This window comes from Capra hircus, chromosome 2, assembly GCF_001704415.2.
Source record: "Capra hircus breed San Clemente chromosome 2, ASM170441v1, whole genome shotgun sequence".
NCBI classification, from domain to species: domain Eukaryota; kingdom Metazoa; phylum Chordata; class Mammalia; order Artiodactyla; family Bovidae; genus Capra; species Capra hircus.
Window position 1 is genome coordinate 83,003,022 of NC_030809.1, and position 27,389 is coordinate 83,030,410.

The 27,389-nt window shown below is 36.2% G+C and overlaps 1 protein-coding gene across 1 annotated transcript in view; it reads left to right on the forward strand.

Moving 5' to 3' along the window:
• Positions 1 to 27,389, forward strand: part of ARHGAP15 (Rho GTPase activating protein 15) — a 711,497-nt gene that overhangs the window by 348,576 nt on the left and 335,532 nt on the right. Inside the window, exons 7-8 of the mRNA XM_005676179.3 lie at positions 14,890 to 14,988; positions 16,220 to 16,349. Coding sequence (XP_005676236.2) covers positions 14,890 to 14,988; positions 16,220 to 16,349 — 229 coding nt within the window. The remainder of the gene's footprint in view (positions 1 to 14,889; positions 14,989 to 16,219; positions 16,350 to 27,389) is intronic.

Below are 27,389 nucleotides of genomic sequence, written 5' to 3' on the forward strand. Positions count from 1 at the left end.
GTGCTGGCTCTGTGCTGGAGACACATGGTCTTTGTCATCTTCACTTTGTGAAGTGCAGCAAGGGTAGAACAAGAAATTAGATGATTGTAATAGTGAGGTCAACTCCATGGTGGAGTAAGTTCAGGTTACTGGAGGGCCACTTCCTTTTTTACCTCTAGAGATTGGAAGAACCTTTCCTAAATAGATGGTATCTGAATAGCTTCCTGAATAAAGAAGCTGCTGCTGCTAAGTCGCTTCAGTCATGTCCAACTCTGTGTAACTCCATAGACGGCAGACCACCAGGCTCCCCCATCCCTGGGATTCTCCAGGCAAGAACACTGGAGTGGGTTGCCATTTCCAATGAACAAGAAGAGGAGTTTGCAAAAATCCAAGAGACAGTCAATGACTCAATCAATCAAATAATAACTATAATAAATTTAAGAGTTTAGTATGTGACAGGTACTATACTAAATTCTTTTCCTGAATTACATTTTATATACCCTACACAATGATCCTGTGAGGTACATATTAACATTTTTCTCAGTTTATAGGTGAAGATATTGAAACACAAAGAATCTAAGTAACTTGCTTAAAGTTATGCAGTTAAGATGTAGAGGATTTGAAGAGATTAGAGAGACAGAAAGGGACATCATGAACTGCTTGATAATCCATATTAAAGAATGTGGGTTTTATCTTGAGGACAGTGTGGATCAAGTCAGTGACTGTTAAATGACAGTTGACAGACATGCGTTGGATGGATCACCTGTCTGATCTTATAGGAAGATAAGGCAGGGAATCAGAATGGTTTGAATTGAAATTATACTAAGGAAGATGTCTGAAATAAAGACAGTGAGTAAGGATTCATCAGTTTATAACTCTGATTTTTAAAAAGATAACAAAGTAGGTAACATCATTCAGGAGTATGTCCTAAGTGAGAATCATGGCTTATGAGACAATGCTGACAAACACCTCCATTTAAAGAATGGGTAAAGGAAGGATAGCCCAAAAAGAGAACTTAGAAACAGATTCATAATGTCCTTTAGAGATGCCATCTTCTATCCTGCCTCTAAGCCCTTATACAAGTTGCTCTGGTCACCAGTGCCATTCTCTTCTTCCACTTCTTTTACTCAACCTCAGCTGTCCTTGTAAGAGCCTTCTCTATCTTCCCTGAGGATGCAAGTTTACCCTTAGAGAAACTTTGACTTGTTCCTTTAAAATTAGTGCATATATCCCATCTTATAGCATAATGATTTTTTCTAGTTGTTTTTCCATGTTGATTTTGTCATCCTAGATTATAAGTATGTTTAAAACAAGGGTTATGCTACCTTTTTTGGAATATTTTCATCATCCCTAGACTTGAATCCTGATAGATAGTCACCAGGCATCTAATGATCAACGGTTGCTGCGTGGCACCCTAGTGTTGTATGTAATGAATAGGGTTATATATGCCCCAATATACACAAAGTATGTGGACCTATTCTCCTGGTATAATTACTAATAGTGCTTCTTTTGCCTTCAAAATTGGCACAGTTTAGGCAATTAATTATATAGTCACTCTGCTGATAATAAATGTATTTTTTAAATCTAGCATTTTAAAATGGTATTATTTCTAACACAAATATAGTTTTGTTCTGGAAATTAAGGCATGTTAAAGTTTTTCTGCACACAGGTAGCATAAGTAATAAATCTCATTCCAAATGTCAAATGCCTCCATTACTGGCCTATTGTTCAATTGATAGCTGCCATTGTCTATTATAAAGTCATGAGTAGTTTATTTTTCAAAAGTAACATCAAATGATATACATACTATTGTATTATAAAGGCATCATGCCACTAAATTATAGTTTTAGAAATGTCAAGTACTTTTACAATACATGTTTGTTTAAAGACAACCCTTTGGAATAGATTTTTCTCCCCAAAACAAAATTATCACTTTTGCTTTCTTTCAAGGAAAGTTTCACTATTTTCAATTTATTTAAACCTAAAATTCATGGGGAAAGAGAAATTTCTCCTCATTCATGAACTTCCTACTTATATATATACTTAGTCGATTGTTCTTAATGAATAATGATGCTATTTCATACAGAATATCTGTCAAGATCTTGGTTATGTGCAATTTGAAGATTTTCAGAAACGACAAAGTAAGGTTTTGCTATAGTATTAACTTTATTTCTTAAATTAGGAACTTTGTGGTCCAGACAATAAAAATTCGCTAGTTTGATTCCCAAATCCTCACTGAATATTTGCTATTCTGCCCAGACCATGTAATGTGATGTTAGACAAGGAAACAGATACCATCTTTCTGGTGATCTACACATTCTCCCAGGGTAATTCTCAGTTCCCTCATTTCCCAGGTCAAAGTGGCATTAATTCTGTGAGAATAGCTCATCTGTGCCCTGGATAATCGGAGTTCTCTAGAACAGCACAGAGGCACTCTGTTTATGTCTGACAAAGTAGTTATACATCACACTTCTTCAGATCATAAATACACATTTATCTTTAGCATATATCACCAAGTGAGTCATTTTGATGTAAATATTGCACCTCTTAAATATAATGATGATAATAGAGGCTGTGAATCTACAGATTTGTGCAAGTGCTCCCTTTTCAATAACTGAAAATATTTAAATCACAGAAGTTTTAACATCCTATGAGAAGTGGCAGACAGAGTGGGACCTACCATAGTTGCAACTGTTTTTCTGAATTATGAATAAGGCAGACTCACTAGCTTCTACGTTGGTAGGTTTTTGTTGTGCTGAGACCAGCAGCCCGGAAATGACTGACTCAGAGGAGGTCCTTATCTCCTTCCCTCCTTTTAATTATGTCATTACATAGAAAGGGCTCCATGGCAAAGGGTTATAAACAAAGCAAGGTGAGCAATAGTCTGTACATTTTCTCATTCAGTCAAAAGCCCCATGGGAATTGTCCAGCTTTCTCAGACTGGTAGAGATGCTATCTTTTGGAATGTACCCAATGGCAATCCACTCCAGTATTTTTGCCTCGAGAATCCCATAGACAGAGGAGCCTGATGGCTACAGTCCATGGGGTCACAAAGAGTCGGACATGACTGAGTGACTAAGCAGCAGCAGCAAGATGACGGGGAATCATCACTGTGATGGCATTGCCATCTCTTACTGGTTGGCATCTTTGTCTGGAAGCTATCTCAGTTGGCTGTAATTTTACTTGAAGATTAAAGCACAGATTTTTATATGTATCTTCTGTTCTCTGAATGTAAAAAATATAAAATACACCTACATTCACTTCTAACTGGCAGTCTTGTAATTCAGCAGATTTCTGTTTTTCATTGAAACCTGGAGTTGAATTGTCTTGAGCCGGAAGGCATTCAAGCTGCTGTTTTTCGCTCAGCTATATTTCTCTATAAGCACCTAATTGTTTCAAAAAGTGATGTACAGTATGCAAAAACCTGAATCTAATGCAAATAAGTCTGTACAGCACTAACATTAACAGGTGTTCTCATTAATGTAAGTAGACATGGAACAACTCTTGAATGTTTTATAAACACTCATAATCATGGCCAAATATGTTACAATTGCATAAAGACACATACTTCAACATCTTTTATTCTTGTTGTGCAGTCTCAGCACTTATTAACAGAAGACATGTGTGCGTAATAAACTAGGGGCAACAATACCTGTTTCTCCTTAAGTCACTGTATCTTAAATTAACTAATACTTCTAAATACCAGTATTGGTAACATAACCACTGCCCCTTGACCTCCTACAGTTTGTTTGTTTATTAATATTAATAACACTTTACTGAACATAATGGCTGCAACAGTGCGGGACCAGCAACTTTACATCATTGAGGTTCTCTAAAGACTTGACCCATTGACCTTAGCATTAACTCTTGAAAATCTTAAACTGTGTCCAATTTCCCATATTGTCAACACTCAATTAGAAATATCAATACATAGGGTGAGATTCTTGGATACTCTAGAATAGATTACCCCTGCAAAACACATGCTTTGGAATATAATCAAGAACATTCTATTCTAGCAATATGCATTTAAATACAGACCCACTCTTGGTGCTTCCTGACTCCCTCCATATTTAATCCTTTTGTCTGAAGTCTAGGGCTCTTTGACTGATGGGAAAAGAGTGTCAGCATGTTGCTCCCAATCTTCAAAATGGATTGCCCTCTCTACTCTGATAAAAAGGTGTCATCAGTAGATCTCAAAATAAGCATTTACACATTGCCTGAAAGTACACAATGGTATTGTAACTTTCAAAATTTGATTAAAATAGAGGATGAGTTAAATGCTGCTGCTGCTGCTAAGTTGCTTCAGTTGTGTCTGACCCTGTGCGACCCCATAGATGGCAGCCCACCAGGCTCCCCCATCCCTGGGATTCTCCAGGCAAGAACATTGGAGTGGGTTGCCATTGCCTTCTCCAATGCATGAAAGTGAAAAGTGAAAGTGAAGTCGCTCAGTCATGTCCAACTCGTAGCGACCCCATGGACTGCAGCCCACCAGGCTCCTCCGTCCATGGGATTTTCCAGGCAAGAGTACTGGAGTGGGGTGTCATTGCCTTCTCCAGAGTTAAATGCTATGGCATATGAAACAAAAGGATATAATGCATTCACTGAAATGTATAAGGTTGATAAAGTTTACCTATATGTTATTTACTTAGTGCACCTTGGTTGTGGGTTGTATGGCTACATACTGGGTAGACAATTACTCTTGGCTCCTAAGTGATTACAGTGTAGTGGAGGGAACAGAGAAATCAACAGGGAATTGCAATGCAGACCATTTCGGCCTATGATGAAACAGGATTCATAGGAGCATGTAGCAGGAACATCTATTTCAGAGAACCCTTTTCTGAAAAGGTGACATCTAAATTGATTTGAATAATATCATAGAGGGTTCTGAAGAAAGGAAACAACCTGCTCTGGGGGAAGAAATAAGAATTAGTATGGAACAGCTAGACAAGGAATATCAGTATGGCTGGATTATAGAGATGCAGAGGAAAATGTGGAACAGGGGCTCCAGAGCAGGTCGGTGGCAAAGATTTACACTGCAGTGTAACAGCTGTGGGGAATCTCAGATTATCGGGTAGAGCAATTGGTTATTTGGGACTGTAGCCCACCAGTCTTCTATGTCCGTGGGGTTTTCTAGACAAGAATACTGGAATAGGTTGCCATTTTCTATTCCAAGAGAAATGGGATGATGAAATCCAAATTTCAGAGAGAAATTGGCTACAGTATGGAACATGGATTGGAAGGGGAAACATGAGATGGTAGAGAGACAAAAACTTTTACATCCATGTGAAAGATGATGGCAGTATAGATAAATGCATTAAAATTATACTTCAGTATACATGACATTTTCATTAAAATATAAACACATATATAATGTTTATCCAAGAGTCAAAAAAAATTTTTTTTGAAAGATAGGCAACCATCCAGTATGCCTTGGGAAAGGGAAATGTTGTGTTTAAGTTATACTTTTATATTTGTTAAAAATCTTTACATTGGGCATTGCTTAAATAAATACAGAAATAGTAAAAACCATTCCAATTAGGAAATGGTGGGGGCAGCAAATGCCCAAGTGACTCATTAGTCACGTGACTAAATGAGTAATTTTGCACAGTGAACATAGATCAGGCTAGAAGCTGATGTGTGGTTGGCAGTGATTAATTGAGTGGTGGGTACCAGCAAACAGGAGCCCGGAGATGATGCGTTTATCTAGAGGCAATTATTCCCCTCAAGTTTAAAAATTAACCTGAACAGCAATAAAACTCTAAACTGATATCTTTATACACCAACTGCTTCGATTAGTCACTTTTTCAGTCGTTTTTCATGTGAGCACCACAGGCGAAACTTTTGGTGTAGCTGACTGCAAAACTGTAGAAACTGCTAAACTATCTACTAATTACTTGGATAGTATTCTTTCATGAATATTGAGAAGACTGTTTGTCAGTGTTAAAATATTTTACTACAGACCAAAGAATGAACACAAGTTTTCTTTTTTTTTTTTTTCCTTTTCTTTGTTTGGGTTGGGTATTTCATTAATAAACAGAAAGGTAGAATGGGCAAGTGACTCAGGGTGTGAATGTTCACTGTAGAACCAGTTTTATTATGCAGAACAAATAAATCTGTATTGCAAGAATGCATGGACCAAATTATTTGGGTATCAGCGGTACAGCTCAATTTCAGTTAAAAAGTACTGTTTCTTGAAAGTTTGGCCTTAAACCTTAGATTTTGGAACACACTTAAGATCTGTTGTATATATTGCCCAACATTTGTTTGCTTTCTATTATAAAAGAAATTGCTTACATGAGCAGCTTATTTTTATATGATGACACTACTGAGGGTTCCAGTAAATGGACATGCAAATCAATCAACCCCAAACACATTGAAAACATAACCAATAAACATCTGGAAACTAGTGAACACACATTTGTTAACACAGGGGCATTTCTGGAGATGCAGGATCCATTGATGACCAGGCTTATCTAGTAGCATGTGGATTTTAGAACATTTCTCAGAGTCAGAAGAAACAGGGTAATTATAACATAAGGTTCAACATCTTTAGATATGTAGAACATTTTCCATTGCTTAAAACAAATATTCCCTAAGAAAGTATAAAACATTTTTCTGACTTGCAAAGTTTTTGCAGTCTATCATTTAAATTACTTAAATAAAGGGAGCTTTACTGGTCCCCAAAGCTGCGAATATAACACCCTCCATGCATATTAGTTTGATCTTCTTGACAGACCAGAAAAGTGTTTGTGTGTGCCAATTAAAACAAAAATGGATCCCTAGTGGCTTGTCCCTCACACGACTTCTGAAGACTGCTATCATTGTTTGCTGGGGCAACCAGCAAACCAGGCTGCTATCCAAAGTAAACAAACTTTTCAAAACTTTCATGACAGATGGGGGTTACAAATGCATTTTAATAAGAGAGTTGCCAAAGCAACTTTTTTTTTATATAATCAGCATATATTTACTTAACATCTAGCAACATTGGGAACACAAGGCAGATACTTTCTCACAAAATGTTTTAACAAGTAACATTTTTGGAAAGACAAATGGAAGACCTTTTACTTCTAAATGATATTTTACCCTTTGTTTTGGGTTAACTTTGCTCGACATGTTAAGAAAAATGTTAGGAGTTACTCAAACCAGACTGTAATTTGAGACAGACATGCAGCTTGATAATGTAATTTCTTAAGTGGTCATAAACACCTTTGAGACCAAGTAATTTAACTATAAGTATAACCATGACAACCTCCATATCAAATGTGGAGTGTAATGCAACATGAAAAAAAAAATGCTAATCTAAGGGTTTTTTAAAAGTCATTGTTACTCCAATTTAGTTACTTCAATTTCACTATGATGTGACCAAGGTATATGTATTTCTTATGCTGTTAGAATTAAAGATACAATCAAAATTAACAAAAAATAATTCATTTTCACTTCAGGTGAATTTACTATACCTGACATAATTAAATTCTATTCCTCTTAAATGGGTAATCTACCTATTTGTAGGCAGCCGCATCATTTAACATTTTTCAAAACTCTGTATATCTGGAATACTTTAGAATGCATCTCCTATATACAGTTTCAACTTTATTAACATGGAGTAAACCCTCCTTGGAAGGTTGCTCCTTGGAAGGAAAGTTATGACCAACCTAGAAAGCATATTGAAAAGCAGAGACATTACTTTGCCAACAAAGGTCCGTCTAGTCAAGGCTATGGTTTTTCCAATAGTCATGTATGGATGAGAGAGTTGGACTGTGAAGAAAGCTGAGTGCTGAAGAACTGATGCGTTTGAACTGTGGTGTTGGAGAAGACTCTTGAGAGTCCCATGGACTGCAAGGAGATCCAACCAGTCCATTCTGAAGGAGATCGGTCCTGGGTGTTCTTTGGAAGGAATGATGCTAAAGCTGAAATTCCAGGGCCACCTCATGTGAAGAGTTGACTCATTGGAAAAAACTCTGATGCTGGGAGGGATAGGGAGCAGGAGGAAAGGGGGACGACAGAGGATGAGATGGCTGGATGGCCTCACCGACTCAATGGACATGAGTCTGAGTGAACTCCAGGAGTTGGTGATGGACAGGAAGGCCTGGTGTGCTGCAATTCATGGGGTCGCAAAGAGTCGGACACAACTGAGTGATGAACTGAACTGAAACCCTCCTTAGGCTCATAATCAGATTTGATCCTAAGCAAAATGTGAAAGACATTTAGTTTAAACATAGGATAGTTTTAGTCCTTTCTAGGATCTCAAGGGGTTTACTGGATAACCCAATTACGTTTTGGGCTTGCCTGGTGGCTCAGTGGTAAGAATGCACTTAACAGTGCAAGAGAAGCAGTTTCATCCCTGGGTTGGGAAGATCCCCTGGAGAAGGAAGACAACCGACTCTAGTGTTCTTGCCTGGAGAATCCCAGAGATAGAGGAGCCTGGCAGGCTGCAGTCTGTGGAGTGTCAAAAGAGTTGGGCACCGCTGAGCACACGGGCACATGCACTTCCATAGTAGGACAGGGGTCATCCTTGAGGGAAGAAAGAAAGCATCTGAGTAAGAATATTGGTGAATCTTTTAAAATTGTGCTACCTTTAACATGACAGTAAAGAAACAAGCAACTTTAGTCTACGGTCTGTAGTCTGAATTTCACAACTGAAACCAAACCTTTATGGTCCTTTTCTCATTTGCACAGAGTCCTTGATGGTATACAACAGTTTGCTGAAGACTAGTGAACTAGAAATCAAGATCTTTGTAATCTCTTGATTCAGTCATTTAAAATGATGCCAATTGGATACAATGGCATTTTCATTTTCCTCATTTGCTTCATTTTCTTCATTTGCAAAATTACTTTATGATAGTGGAAGAAAGCTGCATTTGAAACATGTTTATTATGTGCTTTGAGATCATTAAAACTGATATCACTTTGCATACCAAGTGGTAGTATTCATATCCTTAATATACTAAAGTTCTGATACAATCAACCTTAAAGAATAACTTATCATGACTAACAGTTTATGGATAATTCCATGATGTAAATGTGTCTGCAGTAATTATTCCCTCCTCTGAAATCTTGACATGAACGTTGTCTGTGCCACTCACATTGGGACTTAGTATAAGCCATTTTCTATTGCTATTTATCTCTATACTCTTATGTCCTATCTGTCTGAACAGATTGTGAGCTCTTGAGGGTGAAGCTTATGTATCATCTTCTAGCAATGTGCCATTCACTTAATAGATGTTTAATCAGTCCTTGTTGTTGATTAAGGGGATGTTCAGTGAAAAACACATCCTCCAATTCTCCTGAGCTAAGGATTCTTTGGGGGATTTATTCTGCAGTAGGAAAGTTGCTACTATCAAAAAGTGGAACACACACTACTTGTTTACTCTTGCACCTTTGGTAGTCTCCCAACATTCATTTGAAGTCATCTGAAATGGAAGTAGCTGATGATATTTTACTGTATTTTGCTGATGAGTTATCTATCTATAAAGTTTTTCATCAATTATTATCACGTACACTTGGTTACTATTTATAAAACACTGAAAATAACTAAATTAAATATTCTATAATGTTTATTCTGTGGAGCTATGAATAGTTTTAATTTGTTTTTTCATTATCTTTAATTTTTCTAAATTCTCCGTGGTAAATTTAATGCTTTATAATCATAAAAACTGTTCATGGGGTTCTCAAGACAAGAATACTGAAGTGGTTCGCCATTCCCTTCCCCAGGGGACCATGTTTTGTCAGAACTCTCCATCATGACCCGTCCATCTTGGGTGGCCCTACACTGCATGGCTCATAGTTTCATTGAGTTAGACAAGGCTGTGATCCATGTGATCAGATTGTTCAGTTTTCTGTGATTGTGGTTTTCAGTCTGTCTGCTCTTGGATAAGAGGTGTATGGAAGCTTCCTGATGGGAGAGACTGACTGAGGAGGAAACTGGGTCTTGTTCTGATGGGCGGGGCCATGCTCAGTAAATCTTTAATCCAATTTTCTGTTGATGAGTAGGGCTGTGTTCCCTCCCTGTTATTTACCTGGGGCCAAACTATGACTTCCCTGGTGGCACAGAGGTTAAAGCATCTTCCTCCAATGTGGGAGACCTGGGTTCAGTCCCTGGGTTGGGAAGATCTCCTGGGGAAGGAAATGGCAACCCACTACAGTATTCTTGCCTGGAAAACCCCACAGACAGACCATAGCCTGGTGGGCTACAGTCCAAGGGGTCGCAAAGAGTTGGACATGTCTGAGCTACTTCACTAAACTATGGTAGAAGTAATGAAGATAATGGCAACCTCCTTCAAAAAGTCCCTCACAAGTACTGCTGCACTCAGTGCCCACAACCCTGCAGCAGGCCACCACCAACCCACATCTCCACCAGAGACTCTTGGGCACTCACGGGCAAGTCTGGGTCAGTCTCTTGAGGAGTCACTGCTCCTTTCTCTTGGGTCCTGGTGCAAACAATGTTCTGTTTGTGCCCTCCAAGAGTGTGTTTCCCCAGTCCTGTGTAAGTTCTGGCAGCTCTATGGTGGGGCTAATGGCGACCTCTTCCAAGGCTTATGCCATACTTTGGGTCTGCTGCACCCAGAGCCCCTGCCCCTACCGCAGCCCACTGCTGACCGTACCTCCTCAGGAGACACTGAAACATAGCTCTGTCTCAGTCTTTGTGGGGTCTCTGGGTCTTGGTGCACACAAGGTTTGCTTGAGCCCTCTGAGCGTCCCTGGCAGGTATGGGGTTTGATTCTAAATGTGATTTCACCCCTCCTACCATCTTGCTGGGGCTTCTCCTTTGCCCTTGGACATGAGATATCTCCTCAAAGTCACTCCAGCGCTGCACAGCCACTGCTTCAACACCTGCTGTCTTGCTGGGGCTTCTCTGTCCTTGGACCTGGGGTATCTCCTCACAGTCGCTCCAGTGCCACACAGTCGATGCTCCAGTGCCGCAGCCATGAAATTAAAAGACGCTTCCTCCTTGGAAGAAAAGTTATGACCAACCTAAACAGCTTTTTAAAGATTAAAAAACAGAGATGTTACTTTGCCAATGAAAGTCCATCTAGTCAAAGCTATAGTTTTTCCAGTAGTCATGTATGAATGTGAGAGTTGGAATAAAGAAAGCTGAGTGCAGAAGAATTGATTATTTTGAACTGTGGTGTTGGAGAAGACTCTTGAGTGTCCCTGGGACTGCAAGGAGATCCAACCAGTCCATCCTAAAGGAGATCAGCTCTGAATATTCATTGGAAGGACTGATGCTGAAGCTGAAACTCCAATACTTTGGCCACCTGATGTGAAGAACTGACTCATTTGAAAAGACCCTGATGCTGGGAAAGACTGAAAGTGGGAGAAGGGGACGACAGAGGATGAGATGGTTGGATGGCATTACTGACTCAAAGGACATGAGTTTGAGTAAACTCCGGGAGTTGGTGATGGACAGGGAGGCCTGGAGTGCTGCAGTCCATGGGGTCACAAAGAGTCAGACATGACTGAGTGACTGAACTGAACTGAATCAGAAAAACATTAAGTTCTGAAAATATTTTGTTTTTATTCTGGTAAACCAAAGTGTGGAAATTTTTAATTATATAAATACAATCCTACATATTAATTCCTCATTTAAATTAGTATCTAACAGGGGAAAGACTAACTGCCAGAATGCATTGGAGCAATGCACAGAATGCACAGGAGCAATTTAATTGACAGAATTGGAAAGGGCAATATTTAAACATAAGCACTTCTCATTAAAAGTTCTTTAAGCAGTTTTAAGTTTGCATAACAATGTCCCATTTGTTAATTAGAGCTTAAAAAACATTCTTCTCTCATTGTCTTTAATCAGTGGAGTTTGGAACTGGGTTATACCTGCCTCCATCTTCAGAGGAACCATAACAAGGACACACATGGAGCTATGTTCCTAGCCCAAGGGGAAACTATTGTTGAATTAATACCAAAGTCTTGAGGAATGTTGTCTCTTCTGCATGGTGCCCAGTGGACCTGCTTACATGGTTGTTTAGGTAGACATTCATTTACCAGCAAAAATTCAGATGGTCACTACTTAGTGAGAAAAGTTTCAGGCAAATGTCCTGACAGGTGTTTAAATGCAGCTGTTCTTAACAACACCAGAAAATTTCATTGAGATGTCTTTGGTGCCAAGATATATACCTTCAAAATACAACTTGGTGGAGATAAGGGATTTCAAGAGGCACTTGTCTAAAGTAGGCTTTGAAGTGAAGTGGAGACCAGCAGCTCTTGCCTAAACCATCTTTTCTGTAAATTCTTCTTTCATCTACCTTGTCCCAGCATCTGTCACTGAGGTAATACATGATATAGAAAGAATATATTAGCCTGACTTAATATATTGTTATCAGGTCTATGTAACTCTGTAGTGTCATCAGGAGAGATTCAATCAAAAGGTTTAGTCAAAACTAACATTTACTGATATCTTTTTCTCAGGAGCTTTGACAATTTGATTGTTCAAAGTGCAAATATAATTTGGCAAAGTATTTATCAGAACTACAGAGGTAATGTTAAAAAAAAAATGTAGATTGAGAAACCTGAATTCAATGTGTTTTACCAGCCAAAGACTTTGAAAACTCTTTGCTCTGAGTGACTGGAATGGAACAAAACAAAGTCAATTACTGACTGTAATTAAGAAGTGGATGCATTCAAACTGTAGAGAGCAGTAGCAGACTTCTCCAGACTGCCTAGTGACTTGAAAGATTAGTGGGAAGACAGAGGAGAGGATGCAACTGTATCTTTCTAATAGTATGCTTTAAATGAATTGCATTCACATAGTTCTCTGGTCCAGCTTCCCCAAATGAATTAATAAATCACTGATTATGTACAAATAATGCAGTAATAAATTTGGACAAAGAAACTTTTAAGATACATTTTGCTTTTCATTGTGTTAGCAGTAAAGATTCCCTTTGCTTTGCATATGCACCCAAAATGCAAATGCATTGCTGAAGTACTCATATTTAATCACTATTTGAATATACTAGACTGAAAATTGAACCTTGTTGGCTCTTTCCTAAGCCCTCAGAATATGGTAAATCTAATTATGTTTGTTTCTAGCACTTTGAAAGTGTTCCTTTTTATAATTTTGATAATAGTTTATTTATAATGGCAGAGAAATAGGTTGTACATTGCATTTGGGCTAATTCATTTTTCTGTGTGTATGTTACCAAATTGTAACATTATGTAATACATTCATAATCAAAATATTTACATTCAGATTAGGATGAAGGTAGAGGTCAAGGTCATTACTAGTTTTCTTGGGTTAGTTAGAAGTGACCTTATATTTTTAGATTACTATTTCTGCAGCAACACTTTATATAAGTAAATATATGGAACTTTTTATAAGTAAAGAACATTGCAAGGGTGTTCAGATAATTAAGCAAACATCAGCTTAACTGTCTTTTACAAGATACATAAAACAGAGGACTATTTGGAGGCTATTTTGAGCTATCCTGAATCTTACATGCAATTTTATTAAAATAAGAAAAAAAGTGATAGGCCCTGGTAATCTGTCAAATTCTAGTGTGGAATTAAGTTCCCTTTTATTTTCTAATCTTTCACATCTCTTAATTGCATGTACTTTGGATACTTCCTCTTCTGACTATTGTAAAAAGTTGGGATCCGGTTTACTCAAGAATGATTATATTGCAGCACTGAGTAATGTTGTATCTCTAAATATTTTTTCCTAAATATCAATGCAAATGAATATATCTGTATTGTGTAAACAAAGATTTCTTTAAGACTTCAGAATTGCTGTCATTAAATGTTACCATAAGAATCGCTGAAACTTCAGAGTGAGCTCTTTTGGGTAATTGTCACTTTAATAATAGAATTATGGAGGCATTTTATACCACAATTTGTGATTTTCTGAATTTGTGCCATATTTCAGCACTTACCTCTCATTTAGAGGAAGTAAGGCGGAGAAGAGGTGACTAACTCCTGATTGAGTATTTTGAAATGTCTGTCCTCTAAACCTCTGAAGCCTTGCTTGATGCATGACAGTAGTTGGGAAATGTTCATCTTCTTGGTGAAACAAAAAAGTCAATAATACAAAGGGAAAATCTTCATGGTTCAGATTGATAGCTTAAAACAAAGAGCATGTCCACACCTTCTCTAATCAAATTCTTCTCTAAGTAGCCCTTATGTGCGAAATCAAGTTTTCTATAGGGTCTCATCCTTCTCTAACAATTCCAGGGGGAAAAAGGTTCCCTTTAATGAAAAACTTATAGTTGTACACTAAATATTGCCAACTACTTAGCAGCCCTAAGTATCTGAAACAGGAATGTTCTTCTGATACATACTATCCATGAGAGGTCCAAATATGTAAATGAATTTATATTCTAATGTACTCTCTTTGTGGGGAAATTGGTCTTTATTACTTTCCTATAGATCTTTTTGATAAGAAAGTAGAAATAGCCAAATGTTACTCATTAGAATGACCTTTTAGAAAAGTCTGCATTAGTCTCTTTGGTAAATAATCTGTTTTAGTAGCCTCCATAAAAGGAAATCAAATATAGAGATACTATTAGATTTGAAAAAGACAAACAGGAAAGAGCCAAACGTGCAGAATGAATTCTGACACACCCGGGTGCATTTTTCTGAGATTCTGACTTAAGTGGATACTGTCTGCATTATTCCGAACTTCCTGACTTGCTTTTCCATGAGTTGGAGTAATTCAGCTTTAGACCTACTCTGAGTTAATCGTTCTGTTATTGAAATGATAATGTATTTGTTATGACATGAAGAAATGGTTTGTAGAGAGGAGTTCAAAATTATCCTAGTCTCCCAGTTCCCAGAAAGACAATTACTGGAATACAAGAAAATATCTCAGTGTATTAGTGTGTGTTTTTTAAAGCATATATTTTTAAATGTAACAGATTATTTTATATGGTTTGCTCACCTGTTGATCTTTTTTTTTTTTTTTTTTAGATCACAACTTTATCAGGAAATGAGTTCCTTCTGCAGTCCGATATTGACTTCATCATATTGGATTGGTTCCATGCTATCAAAAATGCAATTGACAGATTGGTATGTATTTGTTTTAACTGTTACCTTTATTAATTAGAATGTAATCTTTTAAACCTATTGCTTATGCATATTGCACACATACATTTAAGTAGATCCTATGAATTTAAAGTTATGAAGTTATTTTAATTTAAACAGTCCACTAATGCCATTTTCGGAGAAGGCAATGAAGACAGGATTTATGAAACTAAATGACATTTGATTTCTCTCTAAAAATACGATACATTCATTTGTTTTCTGAAATAACATAGACATTGATTTAGTGAAGGTTTTATAAAGCAAACAAGAACTTAATAACTACTAAATTTTCACATTTTCAGTTTATGCAATCTGTAATACATATTCTTGAAAATAAATATCAGTGTATTTAAGCCCATACTCACTGTTATAATACTAGTAAATAATAATCCCTTGTATTGATTTTCATTGTTCTTCCAGCCAAGCTAGATTGTTCTCGTGAAAATTACATATCTAGAACTTCATGAAATTACCCTAAATCACAAGTTTAAAGTATGTTCTTAAAAGAGTCAAATAATTTAAAACTGCTCATTTTATACTGTTTCTCAACCAAACATCTTATTTAGGACACTGATGTTTGCGAAATCTTGACAAGAAAATATTCTTGAGAGCTTTTAGTAAAGTATAAAAATAATAACACTTTTGTGATTTTATTGTGATTTAATCACACACTTCCATTGTATTATTTTGGTATCAAAACTTTAAAAAATAAAATAGCAAGTAAGTTTTTCCCCACTATCATTATAGTTCCCTTATCCAGGCACACATGTGTGCACACATACACACACATGCACATGCATTTTTTATCATTATGAGCAAACTCTGGAGTAAAACTGCCTGAGTTTGAAAGTTTGAATCTGATTTTTCTAGCTGTGTGGCCTTAGGGAAATTGTTTATCTCTTTTGGCTTCCAGTCATCTTGTCTGGAAAATAAGGATAATAAAATACCTACCTCATGGGAAATCTGTGATGAGTAATTGAATTAATGCATGGAGTGCTTAGGCTATGCACAGCATTTAATAAGTAATATTATATATATATATATATACATATATATCATTTACAATTTGAAAATTAAGCTTAGCATAGGGGCCCTAATTCAAAATAATTATCTTATTATGAACTTCTTGTTAATCTAACATCAAAATAGATCACAGAACTATTTAGTGAATTTTTTTCTTCTGTGTAAAATTGTTCCATCTAATTGCTGTTTCCAGCCAAAGGATCCAAGTAGTCATTCAAGAAACCTGGAATTATTTAAAATCCAGAGATCTTCCAGTACTGAACTACTAAGTCACTATGATAGTGATATAAAAGAACAGAAACCAGAGCACAGAAAATCTTTAAGTAAGTATTTTTTTTTGACTAGCTCATTTTAACTTTGTTTAAACTTAGTGCTTATGAAATGTAGATATAGTGAAATGAGATTTGAACCAAACTGATGCTACTCATGGATGATTCATAGCCATTTCTTTAGCCAGGAATTCACGCACTCGAGGACAGTCTGAGTGCTTTGCTCACATCATTGTTGGTAATACCTTTTGAGAAAATAATTATTTCAAGGTCATGGTCTCTGCTTACAGCAAACTTCTGAATCTAAGTAATAACCATGGCGTTCAGATTGGTGATTGATTTCGAGAGTGGGAAATGTCAAGCGTCTCCAAACCTTGGTATGCTGACTATTTGATTTTCATACATTAAAATATATATGAGTGACCTGACGTAAACCAACAGGCTATGCAACTTTCCATTTGTTTCATCCACCAGAAAGATTTAGAAATGTGTAACGTGGACTAGATATCCTCCAAGGTCACATCTAGGTCTGATTTTCTAAAAAAAAAAAAAGGATTTGAAGTGAAAAAGACCAGTCTGCCAGTCTGTTCACTTATATAGTGACCTTGAGCATAACTGTTAATCTTTTTCATGCTTTTAGTTGTGGTTGTTCAGTCACTAAGTCGTGTCTGACTTTGTGGCGTCATGGACTGCAGCATGCCAGGCTTCTCTGTCCTTCACTATCTCCCGGAGTTTGCTCAAACTCATGTTCATTGAGTCAGTGATGCCATCCAACCATCTCATATTCTGTCATCCCCTTTTCCTCCTGCCTTCAATATTTCCCAGCATCAGGGTCTTTTGGTGGCCAAAGTGTTGGACCTTCAGCTTCTCAGCATCAGTCCTATGAGAGTATTCAGGACTGATTTCCTTTAGGATTGACTGGTTTGATCACCTTGCTTTCCAAGAGACTCTCAAGAGTCTTCTATGTTTTCAACCTGTTTCTTCCTCAATAAAGAGGGTTATGGAAAGGTGTTGTGCATTTCTCACAGAGTTGATTTGAATCTCAACTCCCTGAAAGAACAAGTAGATATCTCTGGAATCAGAGAAAAACAATTTCCCAAAGTCTCATAAATTATAGTACTTTTCTGGTATCATCTATCAACATACATTCAGTCTTCTGAAAATCACCAGTTTTTCTGCCATTTCCATCTGACTAAAGATTATATTATATCCTGTAATTATATCCTAGCTTTTTGAACTTAAGGAGAACTCAGTAAGTAGAGAAGGCTGATTACAGAATATTTGCATATCTACATTTGTATGTGTGTATTTGCATGTCTACATGTGTACAGGAGCTTCCCTTGTAGCTCAGCTGGTAAAAAATCTGCCTGCAATGCAGGAGACGCCAGTTCGATTCCTGGATCAGGACTAGCTCCTGGAGAAGGGATAAGCTACCTTCTCCAGTATTCTTGGGCTTCCCTGGTGGCTCAGACAGTAAAGAATCCTCCTGCAATGCTGGAGACCTGGGTTTGACTCCTGGGTTGGGAAGATCCCTTGGAGAAGGGAATGGCTACTCACTCCAGTATTCTGGCCTGGAGAATTCCATGGACTGTATATCCATGGGGTTACAGAAAGCCGGACATGACTGAGCGACTTTCACTCACTCACTCATGTGTACACAAGTAAATATGCTGGATGACCATATATGTATATGCATATATTTGTGTGCATCAGAGAATAATATATATATATATATACATGCACATAAATATACATGTATACTCCCCCACATGACAAAATAGAGGGAGGTTAGTTATATATGATAATATATCTTCTAAATCTAAATTGTTATGAGTCCGAATCTAAAAACAGCATGATAACTTTGAGGAAGAGCACCCTTTCAAAACTGTCATGATTCAGAGAACCATGCCATAATTTCAATATCCGTTGGTACATATTTGGTTAGCCAGTTGTGTTAGTTAGAACTTAAAATTATCAATGTTAATGTCTTAGACTTTATGGTGCTTTAAAATTAAATTATTTGTGGAAAATAAGCAGTGCCATTTTTTTAAAAATCCCATATGATGGTACAGTTTGATATTATCTCATCTGAGGATTTCTCTTTATTTCTTGCTCATTGTCCTTCTTAATATGGGTACAGACGTAAGATTTTAAAATTAGAATTCGATTGTGAGTACATAGCTCATGTTAACTGTATAAACATTTTGTAGTAGGTATAAAAAGAGAAGGAAATGGCAACCCACTCTAGCATTCTTGCCTAGAAAATCCTGTGGGCAGAGAAGCCTGGTTGGCTGCTGTCCGTAGGGTTGCACAGAGTCAGACATGACTGAAGTGACTTAGCAGCAGCAGCGGCAGCAGCAGCAGTGGCAGTGGGTATAAAATGAGGTATGAGGCAATGAGCACTAGCTCTGGAATCTCATATATAACTGCTGGTCTGGAGCAGACTTTGACACATTTCTAAAGTCTAACGCTCAGGAGAAAATTAAGGTTTATAAAAGTATGTATGAGAAACATTGAGGTAAATCGATTTTGTATTCAACAATAGTCACTTGAAATGTTTTCAGACCATATTGGGGAAAAAAAATTCCTACAAGTAGAACACCAATCACCTGTTTTGAACTGTTTTTAGTGGGAAAGACAATTATCTGTCTATTTTGGGCCTACATTTAGTCTTGTCTAAATACAAGGAAAGAGACATATGATTAATTCTATTCATTTTGAAGTGTATTTAACTGTATTTAACCTTATATTTGCTTTTTTCTTTGCAGTTAAAAAAATAATGATACTGAGAAAATATTGAGTACTTACTATCCAGGCATTGTTCTAAGTGCATGTGTTACACTGATTTACTTAATCCTCCAGTAACCCAATGACATAGGTACTATTATTAACCCTATTTTATAGATAGGAAACTGAGGCACAGAAAATTAAAACAACTTGTACAAAGACAAGTTATGGAGACAAGCTTCAAACTCAAGGAAACCAATATTAGACTCAGTGCTTTTAACAATAAAACTAGAATGAAGTGAACAAATAAAAGGTACACTTAGTTTATATCAACCTTGGACTTGGATGGAGATATTAAAAATGATATCCATATAAATCAATAAACTTAAACAGAGACCCAAAGACATATTAGCAAAAGAATTAAAACCAGATGTTGACTTTGGACTTTGATTTCACTGTTAAACTAAAAGGGTCATTTAATCTTTAACACTAGCCCTAATTTTAGAAAATGCTTCTTTTCTGTATTTTGGTAGATATTAATAGTTTTAAGTCTTTTTTAGGACTAATCTATTTTTTTGCACAGTAGGATTCTGTTAACATCCATCTATTACTTTGAATTAAGTTCATTCAGTATTTACATAATTTGAAAAGCATAATGATTGGCCCACCCATACAATATGAAATTAGCTAGGCATTTGAAATAGTGATTGGCATATTTGGTATCTGATGCTTTTTACAATATTTTCTGAAGAAATAGGCCCTATGAAACCCCTCTGATCCTAGTTCCAGATTCAAACACCCAAACTTAGGCTTTTAAAACATGCATTTTGTTTTACAGCACCCTCTTGAGATTAAATAATTACATGAAGTTAGAGACTCACACTCTCTCCTTCCTTGTTAGCAGTCTAAGCACACACTTCGCTGTCAGTTTGCTGCCTTTGGCTTCCTGTGCCCTTGATGTTCCCACGAGTTTTGTCGCCAAGATTGTAGACAGATAAAGCCAGAATTACTTTTTTTAAAGGCATGTGAACATCATTAGCAGCTAACAGGTGGTCATTTCATTGTCCAGTTTCTCTGTATAACATGGGAAAAATATGTACTCTCAGTGAGTGAATTCAGAAAGTTAAGTGCTTAAATATACTCTCCTTTTAAAAATATGATTCTAACCTGCCAACACTATTAAGTACTAATCAGATATTTTAAGATATCAGTTGAGTCTAACAGACAAGAAGCCAGAACATTCAATGTGAGGGCCAAATCACTGTGGGAAATTCAGGACACCAGCATGGGATGAGAGTGGGAGCGCTGCTCTCCAGGGACGGCTGTTATGGAAAGTGGAGAATCAATCAAAGAAAATGCTAACATATTTTTCCAAGGAAAGAGAACTGTCTTCCACTGATGGCAAAGAAGAAAGCCTCAAATATAAACCCAAAAAGTCTTGGAGAGCTTTCTCAACTTTTCTGAGCTTTACTCTCTAGATCTATAAAAATGGATCTAATACTGTCCTTGCAGCATTGACTGAGAATGTGAAATCAGATATGTAAATACTTAGTCCACAGCAGGCACTCAATAAGTAGGAGCTCTTATTATTATCCTCTGTGTCCCCAAGCAGATGGCACCAAAATAGGGCATGAGCCAAGGGTGGTGTCTGATGAAAGATTGGAGCAAGGCATATATACTTCACATCCTCTCTCTGAGTGTACAGAAAATAGGGGAAAGGAGTCAGACCTGTATATTGGAGTAATGGCTGCAAAAATCTAAATATGAACAGCTGGTCTTTCCCCTGGTCACTCCCCAGGTAAAAATGGCAGCCAGGGCATTCTTGGGAGCAACACACCAGGAACTCATACAAGGGACCCAAGAGATACTCTTGATTCTTTTATGCCCAGAAGAGCAGGTCATTAAAAAGTCCCAGTTGATGGAAAGATTTCAGCATCTATATATTTCACCATTGCTTTATCCATAGCTCTAGTTTACTCACTCATCATGTATTTATTGTTTTTCATTAATAGATATACCTAAAGGCATGCAACTAAAATTCTTGGCTCCACTCATCTGTATTTCCAATTTTTTAAAATTATTTTTGCATTTAGGTTACATGTAAGGAGTAATATGTTTCAGGTTCATCAATTGCTGAGCTGTAAAATCCATATATGGGAATCTTGAATACATTTTATGAAAAATTGATACTTAGCATTATAAATAAGCACCCCCAAATGAACATGTTAGAAGAATAAAGTCAGGCATAATGGAATCAAAAGGAAATGGGTTTCCTTTTAGCTGTGCTTTGATGAAAGTATCAAAAAACCAAAAGTGTTCTGGGTGAAATCCTAAAAGTATTTAGATATGAATTTCCTAATTCCACAGCTTCTTACCAGTGTGTAATAAAAATGTATGTACAAGGCTACAGGAATAAAGATAAGAATGGAAGAACTGGATTCACATATTTATACAGTCTAGAAAATTTAAATGTTTGTGAAACTTTAGTGATATCTTTGTTTAAAATTTTGCCTGCAAAGTAATAACGATCACACCAAGTTAAAACAAGTGTGATAGAGAAGGCAGTTAATTTTTGTGCTAATCTCAATGATTATAATACTGGCCATCCACAACTATGAATAGACTATGTTCTCAAAATCCAATTTTAAACTGATTGCTTAGACCTCAACATATTTTCAAAAGGAAATCATGTACTGGCTACAGAAGCACACTTGAATCTTAGACAATCATTTTGAATGTTGTTTTTAGTAAATAATTCATTCTGAATTTGTTGCATCTCTGGCCCTAGAAGATCTGCCTTCCAAGTAGCATTGCTTTCCATCTGATTTCCTTTTTCCTCCTCCCCCACCCTTGCACCAGCTCCACCAATACAATTAGGATTCTCAGAATGGCTTTGGCCAAGAGGTTCCTGGACCCTGAAAATCCCCAGTGATGGTAGGGAGGGAAGGCAAGAAATAGTGAGAAAATGAGAGGAAGGAGGACTGGAGAGGAAATTTTTGCAGCATGGGCAGGGGAAGTGAATCCTCAGCTGTTCTATGTATGAAATATGCATAATGACAGATTAGTCTGGCATTGTCCCGAATTCTAACATTTGTGGAATCTAGGTGGTATCTATAGAAGTGATCATGGTGCTATTGTTTTCTGTATGTCTGAAAGTTTCACAGTTAAAAACTGGAGCATACACACACAGACAATTAAGTATTACTCATGTTCAAAATTCAATAAAAGAATATACATATTTTCAAATTGCAGTTTGAAAATTTTAAAAGAAGGATCAAATTTTCTTTATATGAGTCACATTAAGACCTCTTTAAATATGAAACATTGTCACTGTTTTCCTCCAAAAGCCAGTATATTTCTCTTATGACTATTGTGACCTTCTGATAACTATATAATTAAGAAAATTTATTAAAATGCTTATTATTATCCAAAATGGAAAAGTCATACTAGTTTCTTGGATAGATATGTAATTAGCAATTGTTTGAAACATATTGTGAGGGCTGTTATGGAGACTCATATAAATACATATTTTAAAGTTTCTTCTTATTAAGAATTTTGTATGAAACAGCCTAATCTTGCCAATGCATGAAAGTAATAAGATGAATAAGCCATCTGCCAAGAAAATGAAAACAATATTAAAATTGCACAAATAAATTATATCTGTCTTTGAAAAAAGAGAAACTCTTACCTGGATACAACAAAAAATCGTAATAGTTGTATAGAATATTATGGGTTATTGTGTTTTAGTGAGTTTCAGATTCAAGTAAGATGGTCAATTATCTGATTCTTTTTTTCCCACTAAAATCAATATTGGGACCCTGGCACCAGTTTCATTCAATATCCAGCTGAGAAAAATAAACTACTGAACTAAAGTGTGAAAATAAAAATAATTTTGTTTTACTATAGTTATAAGACAGACAATTCTGAGAAACAGTGAGTGTCAATTCTCTTCTTGATTATTTTTTACAGGTTAAGGGAGTTCTTTATTTCAACATATTCCAATTTAGTGAAGAAAATAATAAAAAGTTTTAAAAGGGCATTTACATTGCCAAAGCTGGAACATTATGAGAAAAAAATAACCCAGTAAAGATAAGATACACACTTGATAATCAAGCATCTGAATTACTTTGTCAAAACAGTATTATTCATGAAGGTTCCAGGACTTCACCAAGGCACTGTGTGACCACAGCAATTGTTCTGACATGTGTTCCCAAGACAGTTAACAGCAATTCAACTTTCCTGGGCCCCATAGATTACAGACTCTTCAAAACATTCAGTTCTCCATGAATCATCGGATAAACAGACTTAGTTATAAGCTGAGCAAAGAATGTTCTGATTAATCTCTTCCTTCCCATCCAAGGGGTTGATCTCGCTCTTTGACCTGTGGGTGTCCATTGTCATGTATCTTGTAGCATCAGCTACTCTGAAAGTCTATCTAACCCTATCAGCACTCAAGCACTAGATCACCCCGTCTCCTCTTGACCCTGGCAGTAACTCCCTGACCATTTTTCCCCTTAGATGAACTGCATTTAATCAATTTCTGATTTCATTAGGTCAAATGGCATCGTTCTTTCAATAATAGGCCAAATCCAGAGGGCTTCTTTGCTCTAACTCTACAGCAATATTTCCTTAGCATTAATACACTACTGTGATTGTAAACAACAGAAAAAATATCCTTTGATTTCCTCTGAAAATTTCTCCCATCTTTATTCCATGAACCTAGAATAGGCATATATTAATATTTTATTGTTAAGTTAGATGTATAATATGTGCTCACCAGTGTCATATCATTTACAGTATATTAGCTAGACATGATATTTAAAGCATTCTTATAGTAAATCCCTGTGCAGATAGAAAGCATTTTTTTGAATGTTAAGTGATCAACTCTTTTTGTATACAGAATTTATTTGGTATACTCATTGTAGTTTCTGGTGTATAGGAATAATGCTACTTTTTTTTAATCCTAAAAAAAATTAATTAGCATTTTAATCTTTTTATTTGGGTGTCTCAAATAAGCCCAATATTAGGCTTAGGGTAAATATTTAACTGTAAACATGTATAATCAATGCTATTTTTTTAGAAAATAAGTTTATTTCTCATTACCTATTACTATGCAAGTCCACATCCATGTAAGGAAAATCGGGTATTGCTTTCATCTCAAAGTATGAGTTGTGTCCAAAAATACTAGCTTTTTTCATCCAAATTCAATAAAATGTGATCTATAACATTAGCTTCCTTCAAGAAATGCCTTGTGGATGACTTGAGAATGGTAAATCAGTCTGCCAATTCATCTTTCTTTGATTATTTATGTAGCACCTGAAGCCAAATACTCCTGCTACCCAATTTCAGTACTGTAAATAGTAGACTCTTTTGTATACAAAATTAATTGACCTGAGAAAATAGAGGTAAAATAAGAGAGGCAATGGTCAAATACCAAATGTGACGGGAGAGTACCATCAGAGATGGTGTCCTCTAAACTAGAGTCAAAAGTTAAGAACAAATTCTAATCAAATTACTGCATTGGAATGACTCATGTAAAAGTTCCTCAACAGGAAGGACTTTATGACTTGGATCCCCTTCTCTGGTTGTTTCCCATCCCAGGTTGTTACTGGTTGTTCCAGTGAAATGATGCTGATATAATCCCTGATACATACCACTCTGTGCTGATGTTTCCATTTAACTTCTCTTTGCTAGATTAACATACTGTTTGACTCACCTCAAGCTACACTTCCTCCAAAAGCTTTCCCAAATTTCTGTGGTGAGTCAGGAGATCCTCAATATTCAGTACATATCTCTTCCATTACAATAGACAAAGTGTATTACAACAAGCTAGGTGTCAATGTCTGTTTGTCTATCCATTAGCCTGCTAGACTCTGAAGAAGACTCTGTCTCATTTACCTTTATCTGCAGCTAGCAAAGTGGCTTGATGATATTTGAAAGTACTCAGAAATGTGCAATGATAAATTAGTGAATGAACAGATGAGGGTATTCAAATGATCATTACTAATATACTTCTCATTCTGTGCTAAAAATTAAGATAAAATTGCTAAAATATTTTTAGGAAAGTAATAGATTATTGCTTCATCCTGGCTACTTGTACTGGTTTGGCTTTTTAAAGTCAGTATTTGTATGCCTCTCTAAATTTTCTCTTAGGACTGTGAATCTCAAAGCAATGACATTTTTTTTTTTATAGGTCTCATACACTACCTAGCATTATCATGTACACATATGTGTTTTATCATACAATGAAGATAAAAATGACTAAGATTTGGAGGAGAGAAAAGAGAAAATCCTAGTTCCGTTGCTTAAAGTTACTGTCCTCTCAGCATCTTTCTATCATGCCTTATAGCCTCCAGTTTTAATTGAGACAATCTTCCGGTTCACAGTAATTCTTGATGCTGTCCTGTGGGCTCTGACTTAGAATTTTCAAGGCTCTATTGGAGGCAAGGAAAAAGGAGAAACTCTATAATGTATAAAAAGGTAGTAATAGTAGTTTTGATAATTTTTAGAAGACTGAGAATAGTTTCCTCTATGGTCAGTAAATTTGAAAAAATCTAGGAAATTTATGAAAATCCACACAAAAGTTAGAAAAGTGTACAAATCTTCTTCAAAAGGTTGTTGGGATTGTGTTGAAAATTTGTGTCTAAGAATCTTAAATTGTATGTACAATTTTTACCTCCAAGATAAACTAGCCATAAGATTTGGACAAGTTTCTTAAGTTTCTGGAAACTGACTTTATAGGTAAATACAGTGGATATTTTTAATATAAATCTAACATACATATACACAATATGTATATGATCTAAGAAGATAATTTTAATATATATATTATGTCCAAGGATAATATATATACTATATTTAAAATATATCCAAGAACTATATAGATTTTTATTATGGTATAGATATCAGACATAGTGATTTCTAAATGGGCATACTCTAAGTAAAATAATCATGACCTTTGTCTGCTATAAATTCATCAAATCTTCTCTTTAGAAATATAAAAGGAATGCACTTTGCCAAGGATTTGTAAGGTTGGCAAATACAGACTAAATAAATGCATAATTTATCAAAAGCTTATTTTTTAATATCTTCATTATTCCATTGATTCCCATAGCATTATATACACGTTAATCTTCCATTCCCTTAAGAGATTCTGAGTGTTATGAGGAATAAACCATTGGTTTTCCCATTCCTGAGTGTGAACCTGACATAGCAATCTCTAAGGATTAAATATCACCCAGGGTCACTTGCCTATTCTTTTTGGCATAAAAGAACAAAATGATGCCATGGTAAAATTTTGACAAAAAGTTATAAAATTTCACCTAAAAAGCAAGGAAAGATTTTGTTTAATTTTAATGTTTTATACATACATATATGTGTATATATGTATATATAAATTCTACTATATATTATATATATGCATATATATACATATACTTAACTTCTCTGGTGGCTGAGATGGTAAAAGGATCTGCCTACAATGCAGGAGACCCGGGTTTGATCCCTGAGTCAGGAAGATCCCCTGGAGAAGGAAATGGCAACCCACTCCAGTACTCTTGCCTGGAAAATCCCATGGACAGAGAAGTCTCGTAGGCTACAATTAATGGTGTCGCAAAGAGCTGGACACGACTGAGTGACTGCACTTTCACTTTCACATATACTCACATGAACTAAGCTAAATATCATAACTCACCTGCTGATAGATACCTTTTTTTGACTAAAGTAAATTGAAGAAAGTGGGGAAAACCATTAGACCATTCAGGTATGACCTAAATCAAATCCCTTATGATTATACAGTGGAAGTGAGAAATAGATTTAAGGGCCTAGATCTGATAGATAGAGTGCCTGATGAACTATGGACTGAGGTTCATGACATTGTACAGGAGACTGGGATCAAGACCATCCTCATGGAAAAGAAATGCAAAAAAGCAAAATGGCTGTCTAAGGAGGCCTTACGAATAGCTGTGAAAAGAAGAGAAGCTAGAAGCAAAGGAAAAAAAGAAAGATATAGGCATCTGAATGCAGAGTTCCAAATAATAGCAAGAAGAGATAAGAAAGCCTTCTTCAGCAATCAATGCAAAGAAATAGAGGAAAACAACAGAATGGGAAAGACTAGATATCTCTTCAAGAAAATTAGAGATACCAAGGGAACATTTCATGCAAAGATGGTCTCGATAAAGGACAGAAATGGTCTGGACCTAACAGAAGCAAAAGATATTAAGAAGAGGTGGCAAGAATACAGAGAAGAACTGTAGAAAAAAGATCTTCACGACCAAGATAATCACGATGGTGTGATCACACACCTAGAGCCAGACATCCTGGAATGTGAAGTCAAGTGGGCCTTAGAAAGCATCACTATGAACAAAG